Source organism: Podarcis bocagei (genome assembly GCF_964188305.1).
Source record: "Podarcis bocagei genome assembly, chromosome: 17".
NCBI classification, from domain to species: Eukaryota; Metazoa; Chordata; class Lepidosauria; order Squamata; family Lacertidae; genus Podarcis; species Podarcis bocagei.
Genome location: NC_138143.1, coordinates 33,174,298 through 33,188,037, shown reverse-complemented (window position 1 = coordinate 33,188,037; position 13,740 = coordinate 33,174,298). Strand labels below are relative to the sequence as shown.

General features: G+C 48.4%; 1 protein-coding gene across 1 annotated transcript; it reads right to left on the bottom strand.

Moving 5' to 3' along the window:
- Positions 1–360: 360 nt before the first annotated feature.
- On the bottom strand, positions 361–4,856 carry TMEM271 (transmembrane protein 271). Its single transcript, XM_081176806.1, has one exon. It carries the CDS (start codon positions 3,995–3,997, stop codon positions 2,885–2,887), a length of 1,113 nt encoding a protein of 370 aa, XP_081032932.1. The 5' UTR covers positions 3,998–4,856; the 3' UTR covers positions 361–2,884.
- Between the last annotated feature and the right edge of the window lie 8,884 nt (positions 4,857–13,740).

Genomic DNA, 13,740 nt, shown 5'->3' with positions numbered 1-13,740 from the left:
AAAAGGATCCACGGAGATAGAATCTATACTAGTCTAGAGAGTAAAGAAATGAAGAGAGAAGGAAGTGCAATACTTCAAACTAGGTCTTATGCACTGATAAACATTGTGCTTGCTCTCAGCAAAGGAGAATCTTTTACATAATTTATAATAATAACAGTGGCTCTAACCTTTGAAAAAATGTGAAGCTACCTTGTGAACTGGATTAGTTGCTTTTGATCCAGTTACCTAGGGCGCAGGTTTTGCTTAGTTTTTAAAGGTATATAGTTTTAAATGTTCTAAGGCATATTTTTTTTTGCATTTTAGATTATACAAAGTGTGCAAGTCGAAACAACTTCAGATAACAAAGTAGTGCAGAGAGGCTTTTACCACTGTTGGACTTTTAATCTAAGGCTGCAGATTTTGACTTTGCTCAGATCCTTAATCAAAAAATAATCTTCTGTACATCGCAAAAATAGGACAAAAACTGTTTTCCTTTAACACTGTCTCTGTTGATAACGCTCACATTCCACAGCAGTCTCATAAAATGAATTATTATTAATATTTATATAGCGCCATCAGTGTACACGGCACTTTACAAAGTAATATAAGCAGCAGACAGGTCCCTGCTACAAGGAGCTTAACGAAGGGGTGGAATTTTAAATGGAATTCTGTCTTAATACATAGTAGCAAGAATAATAGGGGAACGATATGAGCTGAAGTGTCTCTCTTTCATCCCTTTGAACGGCTCTAAATTAAGCCTTCCTTTTTATGCCAGTGTTCCAAAAAAATAAAATAAATTAATTGCCTTCCCTGTGCTACCTGATTCATTGACATTCTCTAGCAGACTGTGGGCTAAACCACCCACGATGCCTGAGATTTGTGACCAGATCTCACAATGCACCTTTCTTTCATTTTAAAACAGGTGCAATTGGCTCTGAGTTTGATAACTGCAGCTATGCTGGTGTGTGTGTGTGTGTGTGTGTGTGTGTGTGTTTGTTTCCCCTCTCGCCAGTTTCCCAATTTAAATTGCCCTGGAATATGCTTTTAGCCTCACAGAGGGAAATTCCAGTATTCTAGAAGGGCTACGTAAGCCATTTCTAGTCGTAGGGCATTTAGATCAGAGAAATGATAAAGATGAAAACATTAAATGCTTTCCTCTTCCAGCACTGCTATTCAAAACAAGGCTGGAGCCCCTCATACCTGTTTAAAAGCAAAATGAATGTCATGAGAGTCGATCATGGGTCTCCTGTGTCACTTGTGGCTTTGCCTCCAAAAGAGCATTTTTGGTGAAACTATTAAAATATCTAGACAAGAGTTTAGTCACTATAATCGGAACCTTTTTAATGCAGTATTATTATTTTCAATGCTCACCTGTTGAATTCTGTCAGAATATGTTTTTTTTTATAAACCATACTTCAAAGGAGTTTGGGTAACTCCGCTGAAAATTGTGACCATCAGTTAAGGCTGCTTAAAGCATATATAGATATATGTATATATTATGTATTTATATTTAAATAAAAACTTATTATTCAAGCTTCTCAGATTAATTAATCGGTAACATTAAAATGAAACTACTTACAAGAATAACTGGCTGCATGTGTACAAAATAGGATTAGACTGTTTTAAAACAAAATAAAAAATAAATATAAGCCCTGCTTTTGCATTAAAAACACAGAACCTGTTTACAAAAAGGAATGTATGAGACAATTTGGACTTTCCTTCTATTCAATATAGCATTTCTATTGTAGTAAAGGAACTGATTTGTTAATTCTACGTTGCAATGACTTTACCAAACATTTTCACTATAGACTTTTTGAAAGCTTTTACAGTAAGAAATTATCAACAAAAAGCAGGCACATTAGTGTACAAAAATGTTGCTGTTGACTCTCTCTCCCCCCCCCTTTTTGAAAGTGCAGATTTATCATGTTCATCTTACAAGACCAACAATGGTTTTAACTCTCACTGAATTTTAAACTTAAAACATAAAATCTCCCAGGAATACTGTAAACTTAAGAGGCTTGGATCAAAACTGCTCTCGGTCTCTCTTCATGGTTAGAAATATATTTGCTTGAGAGGGAAAGATTCATCCTTACATTTTGTGTGTGTGTTTTTCTTGTTCTGGCTGGCTTTCTAACGACACAATTTTGTAACTCTTAAAGCAGAGGCTATCATGAAGATTCATTTGAAGGGGTGGGGGGCAGGTGTGTGGGTAAGCCAGGCTGATTCATTAAAACAAAGCAAAACAAATCCGAGCCAAATACGACTGTGTAAACCAACCCTGAAATGTTCGCCATTCAATCAATATCAAAGAGACGGATGAAAAGATTCCACCAGACTAGGGGGAAAAAGGGGTAAAATTAAAAGGTACTAAAAGCATCATCCCCAAGTAGGCCCAGCCATCTTTAAGAAACCCAAGAGAAAAATGCACTTTGCTAAAACCTCTAGTATGTAGCTATAGATTTTAGTGATAGAACCAAAAGGAGCAGGAAAAGAGAAATCTCGACAAGGACATATTGGAGAAACCTCCAACAGGTTGCAAAACACTGGCAACTTTCTGAAACTCTGTTCAAGACTTCTCCATCAAAGAGGCGATGAAGAGAAAGTGTGCCTGGTCTTCAGAAAAACGAAGCCAAAGTGGTCTGGACCAATGTTTCAACTTGCCACCAGATCCGCCCCAAGAGCGTGCACCAGCCTTGTCTCATGCTAGGTATCTTACGGGCACCTTCCTCTTTAGACGGAGGGTTCTCGGAGGAGTCCACACTACTACTACTACCTGTGGCTTTGGCCTCACCTTGTGCTACTACTGATCCTCTCAATAAAGTGTTCTTGCTCTGCCCCAATTCGCCTCCTGCTGCCCCTTTCGGTCCAGCAGGCCGATTGTCCAAAGGGCGCTGTCCGGTGGTGCCTAGATGCGGTTGGCACAGGGCTCCCTGGGATAGATTTCCTCGTAGGCCGGGGGCTGCTCGTTGGGCAACGGGTAGCAATACGGGTAGGACACCTGGAGGTCGGGGTCCATGGGCGAGTAGCCCGGCAGCTCGACGGAAGGGTGGCCTCCGCAGTGCACCTCCACGCCCGCCTCGTCGAACACGTGGAAGACCCCGACGTTGATGTACGACACGGCCTGGAAGGCGCAATCGCCCCCGGGGGACACATCGGGGTCTTCGCTGGAGAAGATGGAGCCTTGGCTGGGGCGCTGCGGACGCCGTCCAACGCCGGTGCCACCACCGCCGCCGCCGCCCCCGGGACCCCGGCGCCTTCTCCGTCGCCCGCCCGCCACGTGGTGGTCGTGCCGTCGCCGCCGCCGTCGCCGCAGCCCCCGCTGCTGAGCCGCCTTGTAGTTCTTGACCAGCAGCAGGTTGAGCAGCCCCAGCAGGCACTCGAGGGCGTTGAAGATGGTGGAGATGACCAAGCCCCGCTGGTAGTCGCGCAGCTTCTGGCAGCGCAGCGCCGCCGCTGAGCCGTCGGGGCTGCCGCCCGCAGGCCTGGCCCGGGCGGGCGCTGCTGCTCCTCCAACTCCGGCCTGCAGGAGGCAGTAGTGCGAGTACTTCTTCTCCACCAGCGACACCGTGTCGCCGTCGATGACGGCGCCGGCGAAGGCGCTCAGCACGCCCAGCATGAAGACCAGCACCCCCAGCAGCAGGAAGTTTTGGCGCCCGTTGGCGGGCGCCTTGGGCGGCGCCTGAGGCGGCGCTTGGGAATCGCCGCTCACCGGCACGGCCACCACCTCGCTGCCCGCGTGGCCTCGAGGGGGCGCTGCGCCCGCGCCCTCGGCCGAGGCTCCGCTGTGGTCGTCGGGCTGGCGGCAGCAGAAGAGCGCGGAGCCCAGCAGCGAGAGGCCGGTGGCCAGCAGCAGCCCCGAGTAGAAGGCTCCGGCGGCGCTGCCGAGGCGGAAGGGCTCCCCCTTGAGTTCGGAGCCCAGCGAGAAGCACTTGAGGCCCACGGCGGCGGCGCTCAGCGCGCAGGCGAGCAGGAGGCAGCTGGAGAGCGCGGCGCAGGCTCCCCGGACACTCCACTTCATCCTCCGCGTCTCCTCCGCCGCCTGCGCCTCCTCCTCCTCCTCCGCCTCCGCGCTGCCTCGCCTCGTCCGCCTCCCACCGCCTGCGCCTCCTCCTCCTTCGCCTCCCTCCTGTCCTCATCCTCCCGTGTCCTCCTCGGCGCCGGCGGCCTTTGCCGGGGAGGCGGCCGCCGCGCGCTGCGGGGACATAATGCTGCTGCTGCTGGCGGCGCCAAGAAGGGAGCTGTCCAACTGCTCCGACGACGACGACGACGCCGTTGCTCGGGCTCTCGCTGCTACCGCCACAGCGGCCGCCGCTACTGCTGCTGCTTGCCGCTTGCCGCCGCCTTCGCCTCTCTGCAGGCAGCCGGCAAGCACGGCTCGCGCGCACGCTTCTCCCTCCCCGCCCCGCTGCCTCCCTCTCTCTTATCCAAGCGGCGGCTGCTGCTGTTGCTGCTGCCGCCGCCGCCGTCTCCCGCGCTCCGCCGCCGCCGCTGCTGGGAGCCAATGAATTATTGATGGCAGCAAGTTCCCGCTCGGAGAGGGGCAGCCACGCGCTCGACGGCAGGGGAGGGGCCGGGCCGGCGCAAGTGGGGTGCGCTGGGATGGCATGGGAAAAAAAAAAAGAGGTTTCTCTCGGTTTCTCCTCTTTGCTGATGCAGACCTCGGACCACCTCCCTCTCCCACCACCCCCCACAAGGGCTCAGTAGCGCCGTCCATTCGCACCAAACCGGGAGGAGCGCGTCGGTGGGCAGGTGGGCAGAAGCGGCGCGCGCGCCGGGGGCGCACTGGAAAGTTGGAGAAAGGTCAGCCCGAAGAGATTTCCCTCGAGGGCACCACGAGTGCCGTCGTTTTTCGCGTCTTCTCCCCCCTCTCCCAAAAGTGGTAGGTCCGTCGCCCCCCCCCCCCGGCTCCCTTCTTCCACCCCCAACCGAGGTGAGAACTTCGAAGTCTCCTGCACCTGGCAAAGTCCTTCGCGCCCGGAAGGAGGCGCCCGAGTTACCGCAGCGAGAGAGGCTTTCCGCTGGGTTGCAACGAAAGGCAGCCCCCGGGGAGCGGAGTTAGCTTTGGGGGAGAAAAAAAAAAAAGGTGGGTGGGCGCGAGGGGAAGGGGGCCTTTTCATTCATCAGGAACGTGGTGATGAATCTCCGCTGCCTCCTCAGAGCTACACCTGTAAAGCGGGGCGGGGGGGTGGGAGGGAGAGAAGAGGAAAGATTCCCGCCCCTTCGAAGGAGCTCGTGGCATTGTCGCCAGTTATTTTGATACGCGCCGCTGTCATTTTTAGCACCGAACTAACATGCCGGGGGAGGATGTTTTAGAAAAGGGCGAGATGGGGTGTAATTTAAGCAACTGGGAAGAAGCGGAAATTGGCGAGCGGCATGAGGCGTCGGGGAAATCGGGGACGGAGGCCGAAAGTGCTGGTGAAGTTTAATAACAACAATAATAATACATTTTATTGTTTATTATTAAAATTATTTTATTATTAGCCCCTAGTGCTCAGGTTGTGCTATCAATGGCTGTCTTCCGCCTCCCCTTTGCGGTGCATCTCTTTGCGAGTTTTCCTCTTGGGTGGGGGGCACTAGCCCCCCTGAACTCGGGGGGGTGTGTGTCTTTCTTCGGAGTAAGCATGCATAATATCGGGGTGCACATCTCCCTGGAGTTGCTGGTGACCAAACGATGCTTTATTTACCGTCCCTCATTCTTCCTTAAATGATGATGATGATGATCTTACTCTTTCCCTATACCGTATTTTGCGCCCCATAAGACGCTCCGGCCCATAAGACGCACCTAGTTTTTTGGGGGGGAAATAAAGGGAAAAAATTATTTCCCCCCCAGGCGCGGGGCTGGGGCAGCCCGAGCTTCCCCCGACCCCAGCCCCCAAACAGGCAGCTCTCTGCAAGCCGTGGGAGCCCAGCGGTGGTTCCCGCTGCTTGAGGAGAGATCCGCGAAGCCTGCACGTGCTGGGATCAGCGCTTGCAGGCTTCGGGATGCCTGCAACTCTCCCCAAGCAGTGGGAACGTTCCCGCTGCTTGGGGAGAGATCCGCGAAGCCTGCACGTGCTGGGATCAGCGCTTGCAGGCTTCGGGATGCCGGCAACTCTCCCCAAGCAGTGGGAACGTTCCCGCTGCTTGGGGAGAGATCCGCGAAGCCTGCACGTGCTGGGATCAGCGCTTGCAGGCTTCGGGATGCCTGCAACTCTCCCCAAGCAGTGGGAACGTTCCCGCTGCTTGGGGAGAGATCCGCGAAGCCTGCACGTGCTGGGATCAGCGCTTGCAGGCTTCGGGATGCCGGCAACTCTCCCCAAGCAGTGGGAACGTTCCCGCTGCTTGGGGAGAGATCCGCGAAGCCTGCACGTGCTGGGATCAGCGCTTGCAGGCTTCGGGATGCCGGCAACTCTCCCCAAGCAGTGGGAACGTTCCCGCTGCTTGGGGAGAGATCCGCGAAGCCTGCACGTGCTGGGATCAGCGCTTGCAGGCTTCGGGATGCCGGCAACTCTCCCCAAGCAGTGGGAACGTTCCCGCTGCTTGGGGAGAGATCCGCGAAGCCTGCACGTGCTGGGATCAGCGCTTGCAGGCTTCGGGATGCCTGCAACTCTCCCCAAGCAGTGGGAACGTTCCCGCTGCTTGGGGAGAGATCCGCGAAGCCTGCACGTGCTGGGATCAGCGCTTGCAGGCTTCGGGATGCCGGCAACTCTCCCCAAGCAGTGGGAACGTTCCCGCTGCTTGAGGAGAGGTCCGCGAAGCCTGGAGAGCGAGAGGGGTCGGTGCGCACCTACCGCTCTCGCTCTCCAGGCTTCAGCGAAAGCCTGCATTCGCCCCATAAGACGCACCCACATTTCCCCTTCATTTTTGGAGGGGAAAAAGTGCGTCTTATAGGGCGAAAAATACGGTAGCTAATAGCTGTTGCACGCTCTCCGGCTGGCTGGTGTTTGGCAAGAAATGGATGGAGCAGGAGCGAGCGAGGCTTTGACGAGCAAGAGAAAGCAAACACCCATGGAGGAGCCTATATATATATATATATATATATATATATATATGCAGGTTTTGGTGTCTTCGGGTGTCTTCCCGTGTAAGAGTTGGGGTGTCTAGGCGACGTTTCGACGAGGTCTCACTCGTCATCTTCAGGCTGGTGCTTTCGGCTTCTTGTTACTGGAACAGAGCAGGATCTCAGTGTTTGAGTTCCTATAAATACTGTTGAGGGGTGTGGAAAATAGCCCTCCCCACAAAAACCGACACCAGAACCAGAGGCACACAGAACGCCATCTCCAATCAACCACACCAGACCCAAACCCAGACCCTCTCCACAGATAAATTACAGACACCACCCAGTAGCCAAACCATAGTGGCACCTCCGGATGCTGCACCCCCCTGCAATCCCTACACAGATCTGGCTGGCACAGGGCACAAAACCACAGCTCGCCCCTATACACGAAGCCAAGCCAGAGCACAACTAAGTGCAGTACAGCCATCTTCTCAGAAAAAACTCTTCACAAGGTCAAGAGGTCAAGACACGAAAGCTTTAGCAACTAATCCACACCTAATGACCCTCCTAAGTGGTACTCAGAATATCACTCAAGAAATCACTCAAGATATCCCTCAAGTAATTAATGAACAAAAGAAGAAAAGACACACTAACCTGGGAACTTCCTCTCTGCCCAGAACGTTGGAGGCTATACACCACACCCCTCAACAGTATTTATAGGAACTCAAACACTGAGATCCTGCTCTGTTCCAGTAACAAGAAGCCGAAAGCACCAGCCTGAAGATGACGAGTGAGACCTCGTCGAAACGTCGCCTAGACACCCCAACTCTTACACGGGAAGACACCCGAAGACACCAAAACCTGCATTCCTGTACCCGTGAAAATCTACGAAAGCATATATATATATATATATATATATATATATATATATATATATATATATATATATATATTATAATATTTATGGAGGAGCCTATAAACAGGCTTCTGTCTGGACTCTGCTGCCCCCCTGAGCACCGGGCTCCAGGGGGAGAGATGCGTGTGTTTGAAAGCAGAGGGAGGCGAGGACTGAGAACTGACTAGAAGGGGCGCTTTCCATCTCCCAAGCATCACCTGTCAATTAAAAAGGAACCGTGGAATCAACATGGGGAGGTGACGGAAGGCTTTGCGCTCCTGACAGGGTGGCCACGTAGAATCCGCTTTTGCTGCGCTTCGGGACTTGATCTCTTTCCTTCTCCCTCCTCCCGTTGCTTCTCCAGAGATTTTGATCAGGAGCTTCTGCTGCTTAGCAGTCGGAAGAGATCAGCTCAGTCTCTTCGGCACATTCCTTTCCCTTGCTGGGATTAAAAAAAAGGAGAAGATACCAAGCGGTTTTCATACCAACAATTACTCAGCATGCCGAAGACCTTAAACTCCCTTTAATCCAGTTTCTCGTTCACATGGAAGGCAGAACAGGAGGAAGGAATATTCCCCATTAAAGAAGCGGTATATGCAGCCCCTGCTCCACAGTGGAGTCGTCCCCCCGCCCAGCATTAACAGCTGATTTTATTTGAGGTTGATTTGCATTTCAAAGCTCACATGCAACGGAGTTGAGTATTTAATAGCTGGCTGTTTATTAGATTTCATTTTAGAAGCCTGCCAAATACTAATACAATGATGACAGACTGACTTCGAGGCTGAATTTCACATTTGGAGTTCAGTCGAAATATCTAATAAAAAAAAGTCCACATTCAACAGCTGAATATTACAATTGTAATTTTTCAGACCTATAAAGAAAATACAGCATAGACAGAGGTTTTCAGTCACCAAGAGTTATTCTAAAGGTGCAGAGGGAGATATTACCCATAGAATCATAGAACTGTAGAGGGACCCCGAGGGTCATCTAGTCCCACCCCCAGCAATGCAAGAATCTCGACTAAAGCATCCATGACATGACCATCCAACCCTCAAAGGAAGGAGAGTCCACCACCTCCTGAGGGAGTCCATTTCGTGGTCAAACAGCTCTTACTGTCAGAAAGTTATTCCAGATGTTTAGTTATTCCAGCCATAGGTTGGGCTGTACCCTCCAGAGCAGGAGAAAACATAAGCTTACTCCATCTTCCACGTGGCAGCCCTTTAGATGTTTGGGGATAGCTATCAACTCTCCACTCAGCCTCCTTTTATCCAGGCAGGGTATAAAACAAACATACCCAACTCTCTCAACTGTTCCTCATAAGGCTTGGTTTCATTAAGTGCAAGTCAGGTTAAGTAAACCTTAAGTGAGAAGTGACAGCAGCCACGAAATTAAAAGACACTTGCTTCTTGGGAGAAAATGACAAACCTAGACAGCATCTTAAAAAGCAGAGACATCACCTTGCCAACAAAGGTCCATATAGTTAAAGCTATGGTTTTCCCAGTAGTGATGTATGGAAGTGAGAGCTGGACCATAAAGAAGGCTGATCACCGAAGAATCGATGCTTTTGAATTATGGCGCTGGAGGAGACTCTAGAGAGTCCCATGGACTGCAAGAAGATCAAACCCCTCCATTCTTAAGGAAATCAGCCCTGAGTGCTCACAGGAAGAACAGATCCTGAAGCTGAGGCTCCAATACTTTGGCCGCCTCATGAGAAGAGAAGACTCCCTGGAAAAGACCCTGATGTTGGGAAAGATGGAGGGCACAAGGAGAAGGGGACGACAGAGGACGAGATGGTTGGACAGTGTTCTTGAAACTACCAGCATGAGTTTGACCAAACTCTGGGAGGCAGTGGAAGACAGGAGGGCCTGGTGTGCTCTGGTCCAGGGGGTCACGAAGAGTCGGACACGACTAAACGACTAACAACAACAAGTGAGAAGTGTATCAATTTCCTATCCCACCCTATAGTCACCACTCTCTTTGCAATCTCTCTCTCCCTCCTGCCCCCCCTTTTATGTAAAAGTGACCAATACTTGTAGGGGTTTTCTCATCCTTCTGTATGGAATAAACTGTTCCTTCAAAACATGAGGCTATAGGTTTCCTTTCAGCTCACAGATTCCTCATTAGATGCCTTATTCTGTACTGTGCCAGCAGTCTCTCTTTCTCACCACCACACTGTGAACACTTTGCGCTCACACTCTCTCTGGTGCTTTAGCAAATAGTTAAAATGTGCCACCCAAATACGCTACCCCAGCCTCTGAGTGGTGTGAGATTCCAGGTGTTCCAGGAGCTAACCCAGTGTTCATTTTTCCTTTTGGGAATGAGGCATGACGGCAACTGTGATGTCTTTATGATATTTACTTTATTTACACATATAGACAACCTGAGCCTATGATGAAGGGGTTCACAGCATTGACACACCAAGAGGGTCTTCTTTCTCCTATAGCCACAGCCTTGGATTCAAACAGAAATCAAATATCATGCTCTGCCTCTCTGACTTTTCAGCTTGCTGCTTTGCGTGCTAAGAGGAAGGCACGCTTGGCAAACCCTCACTGTGATCAACCAATGTCCCCACTGTGGAAGGACATGTGGTTCTCGAACTGGCCTCCACAGTCACTTACGGACTCATTGTTAAAACCGTGTTTACGGAAGACAATCTTACTCGGCTACGAGTGATCGCCAAAGAGAGAGAGACTTTCTACCTCACATAACATAGACTCTCCACTCTATACTGTGTTTTTTGTCCTTCTAACTATGAGCTGGGGGAGGAGCACCACCCATTTGCCATCTCACAGTGAGCCCCCTCTCCTTTGCTTTCTTAATGGCCCATCACCCAGGTGATTACTTGAACACAGGAAGTTAGCCTTACTTGAGTAGCTTTTAACACCAAGGATTAGGGGTGTCTGGCATCCGTAGACTCACAGCAATGCATATATTCTCATGCAGCAGGATGCATGCATGTTTCTTACTCCCATAAAAGTCCCTGGTTGTAGCAGAGGAGTCTACACACGGCAGCTCCAGGTGACCAGATCATCATCATCATCATTATCATTACCATCACCTTAAGGTACCAGGACGGGTTTCAGCAATTAAAATGCAAATGTTTGGCACATTTTATCACTCATGGTGGTCTTGTAGAATAATAAAATAGTTATGGGAGATGGTTTATAATGAACTTGAGAAAAATGTTTAAAGGAACCTTTCCTAAAAACCCAGGAGCTTTTCTTCTGGGAATAATAACAATAGAAATCCCCCAAAAATCAAACGACTCTATGGATGTATGTGACTACAGCTGCCCGAATTCTGGTAGCATGAAAGTGGAGAATAGATGCAGTACCATCAAGAGAAGAATGGCACCTTAAAATATTAGAATATATAGAACTGACCAGCATGATAAATAGATTAAGAAATAAAGATGATAATTTAAAAAAAGGACTGGACATTACGTATAGAATACATGGAAAAATATTATAACAAGAAAATAAGTAACAGACTGGGGAAAAAATACTCAGCAGTACATGTGACAAGGTGGGACAGTGTAAGGTAATGAAAATAGCAGAATAAGAAAACAGTCCAAAAGACAACAGATAGGAAACCAGAAAAAGAGTAGAGGGAAGTTAAAATGAAGGCTCATAAGAATCAATTAAATCGGAGGAATAAGTTACATTACTATTATTATTTACAGTCGTGTGTCTGTAACATACTATGCATTGATGATATGATAAAACAGAAAAGCAAATAAACAAATATCTCTATCTATCTATCTATCATCTATCTATCTATAAAACAACTATTAAAAGGCAATGTTAAAAGCAGTTTAAAGCAACTTACAATCACAGAAATAGGTTGGCTCCTAAAAATATACCTCTTTGGTGTCGAAAGCCAGGGAAAAGAGGCATTACTAAGTCATTTTGTGCATGAACCATGTTAGGTACACCTGCCACTTGGGAAGTGATCATCTGTATTTGAGCTAGTGCCAATATGGTATGTAAGATACACCTGCAGCACCAGCATTGCTTGTTTAGCAATAGCCAACCAAATGCCTCTAGAAGCAGGTCATGAAGCTGATGAATCTCCCTCGTTTGTCTGCTGAATCTGGAAATTTTAGAATTTACAAATGTAACCTGGCTGCAACAAAATATTGCAGTGTGGCTTCTTTTGAGTCTTCCAGCCACGCCATGTTCCAGGATTCTTTGTTCCATTCTGGCATTCCATGGCCACTGAGCATGCTCAGTCCTCACTGGGTTGTGGTTTCTTTGTGTGCATGTGTGTTCGGGTTGCCTAAATATTTTTATTTCTTTATTTTACTTCCCCAAACTTTGGGTTTCACAAAAAAATAAATAAATGTGCAACCTCAGTATCCCCTTTTTAGTTCTGTTGGCACTCACCACCTTGAATTCACTATTATAACTTCACTATTATAATTTTGTTTAACTATAATGGATGAAAGCTGCTGTATGCCTCTCTTCCATGAATCTGGCTAATCCATTTTTTGCCCTTTCCCTTTTTAAAACTGAAGCTATTTAAACAGTGTACACCAGCAGTAAATCCAGGAAGTCTACAAAGTGCAAATAAATACTTTTCTTCTGTCTTGTGTCCAGTGGATCAAATTCCAGTAAACTACAAGAAATGCATTTTTACCTAGATATAATTATTATAAACCCCTGTCAATCCCTCTTTAGCCATATTACACCCCCAACTAAAAATATCCAGATCCTTTAGCACCAGCTTGAACCTTTAGTTGTGGTTTTCTTTTGCTACCTTTTTAGGTCTAGAAGATCCTTTTTGAAACAAATCGTTCAGAAGAGCCTTATATATAATACCCTGAATGGGGCTGGATCAAATATTGGCATAGTTTCCGTTATGGCACTCGCTGTTCTGTTTTCAGTCCCTTTCTTGACAAACCACTGGCTTTAAATTTGCTTTTTTCATTGCCAGTGCACCCAATCGCACACTCCTGGTGCGGTTTGCTGTTACAGGCACGCTCCTGGAAATCTTCCTCCATCCTCTTCCTGCACGAGCAATCAATTTGGAGACCTCATGAGATAGAGTTGTTCTCTTAGTGGCAATTCTTCAGGATATATTTTCACAGCTGATTCCAGTGGGAGGCTGCCCCTTGTCAGAGCCTTGCTGCTTGTAATCACGCCTGGGAACATATCCCCAGAGGAAAGCAAACATGCTGATTGTACTGAGGACTGTATTTGGACGCACCTTCAGTGAATGAAAGGGCAATGAGAAAGCAGTAGAGATCTCTCCCCATCTCTCTCTCTCTCTCTCTCTCTCTCTCTCTCTCTCTCTCTCTCTCTCTCACACACACACACACACACACACAGACACAGCAAATTGGCTAGAGTGCTTCCTGCAACGTTTTCAGTTCAGTGATACTGATGGTGGGTGAAATAGGTTCTAACAAACTGCATATCAAATACAGCACTTAAAAGGCAGGGGTTCTTAAATTGTAGCCTCTGCAAGCTCCAGCTCACAATGAAAATAGTGGCATGGCGTGGGAGTGGTGAAGTGTAGGTGGGTTCCCACGAGGCAAGACACAGTGATAACAGCAAGAACCTTTATTGAACTACATAACTGGACAACAGGGACAAAGCAAGGCCTGGGCCACTCCCACTCCCTATGTGATTGGCTGTCTAGACTTCCAAGCTGCAAATCATGACTCAGAGTTTAAGGGCCAATGACAGAGGCCGAAATCCTGAAATGTTCTGTGATTGGATATCATGTATCAAATCAGAACACAGGAGCTCAGATTCCTTAGTCCAGACTCAAGCTCAGGCAAACACAGGCCACTGAATACATAACAGGTGGGAAATGAAGTGTTGAGCTCCTGTTAAAGAGGCACGTCACATTTCAGTTTAAACTAAGCATGGCATCTCTGTGGGCA

What these genes read in the sequence shown, in the direction of transcription:
- TMEM271 (XM_081176806.1), bottom strand. Translation starts at nt 3,997, where the DNA reads ATGAAGTGGAGTGTCCGGGGAGCCTGCGCCGCGCTCTCCAGCTGCCTC.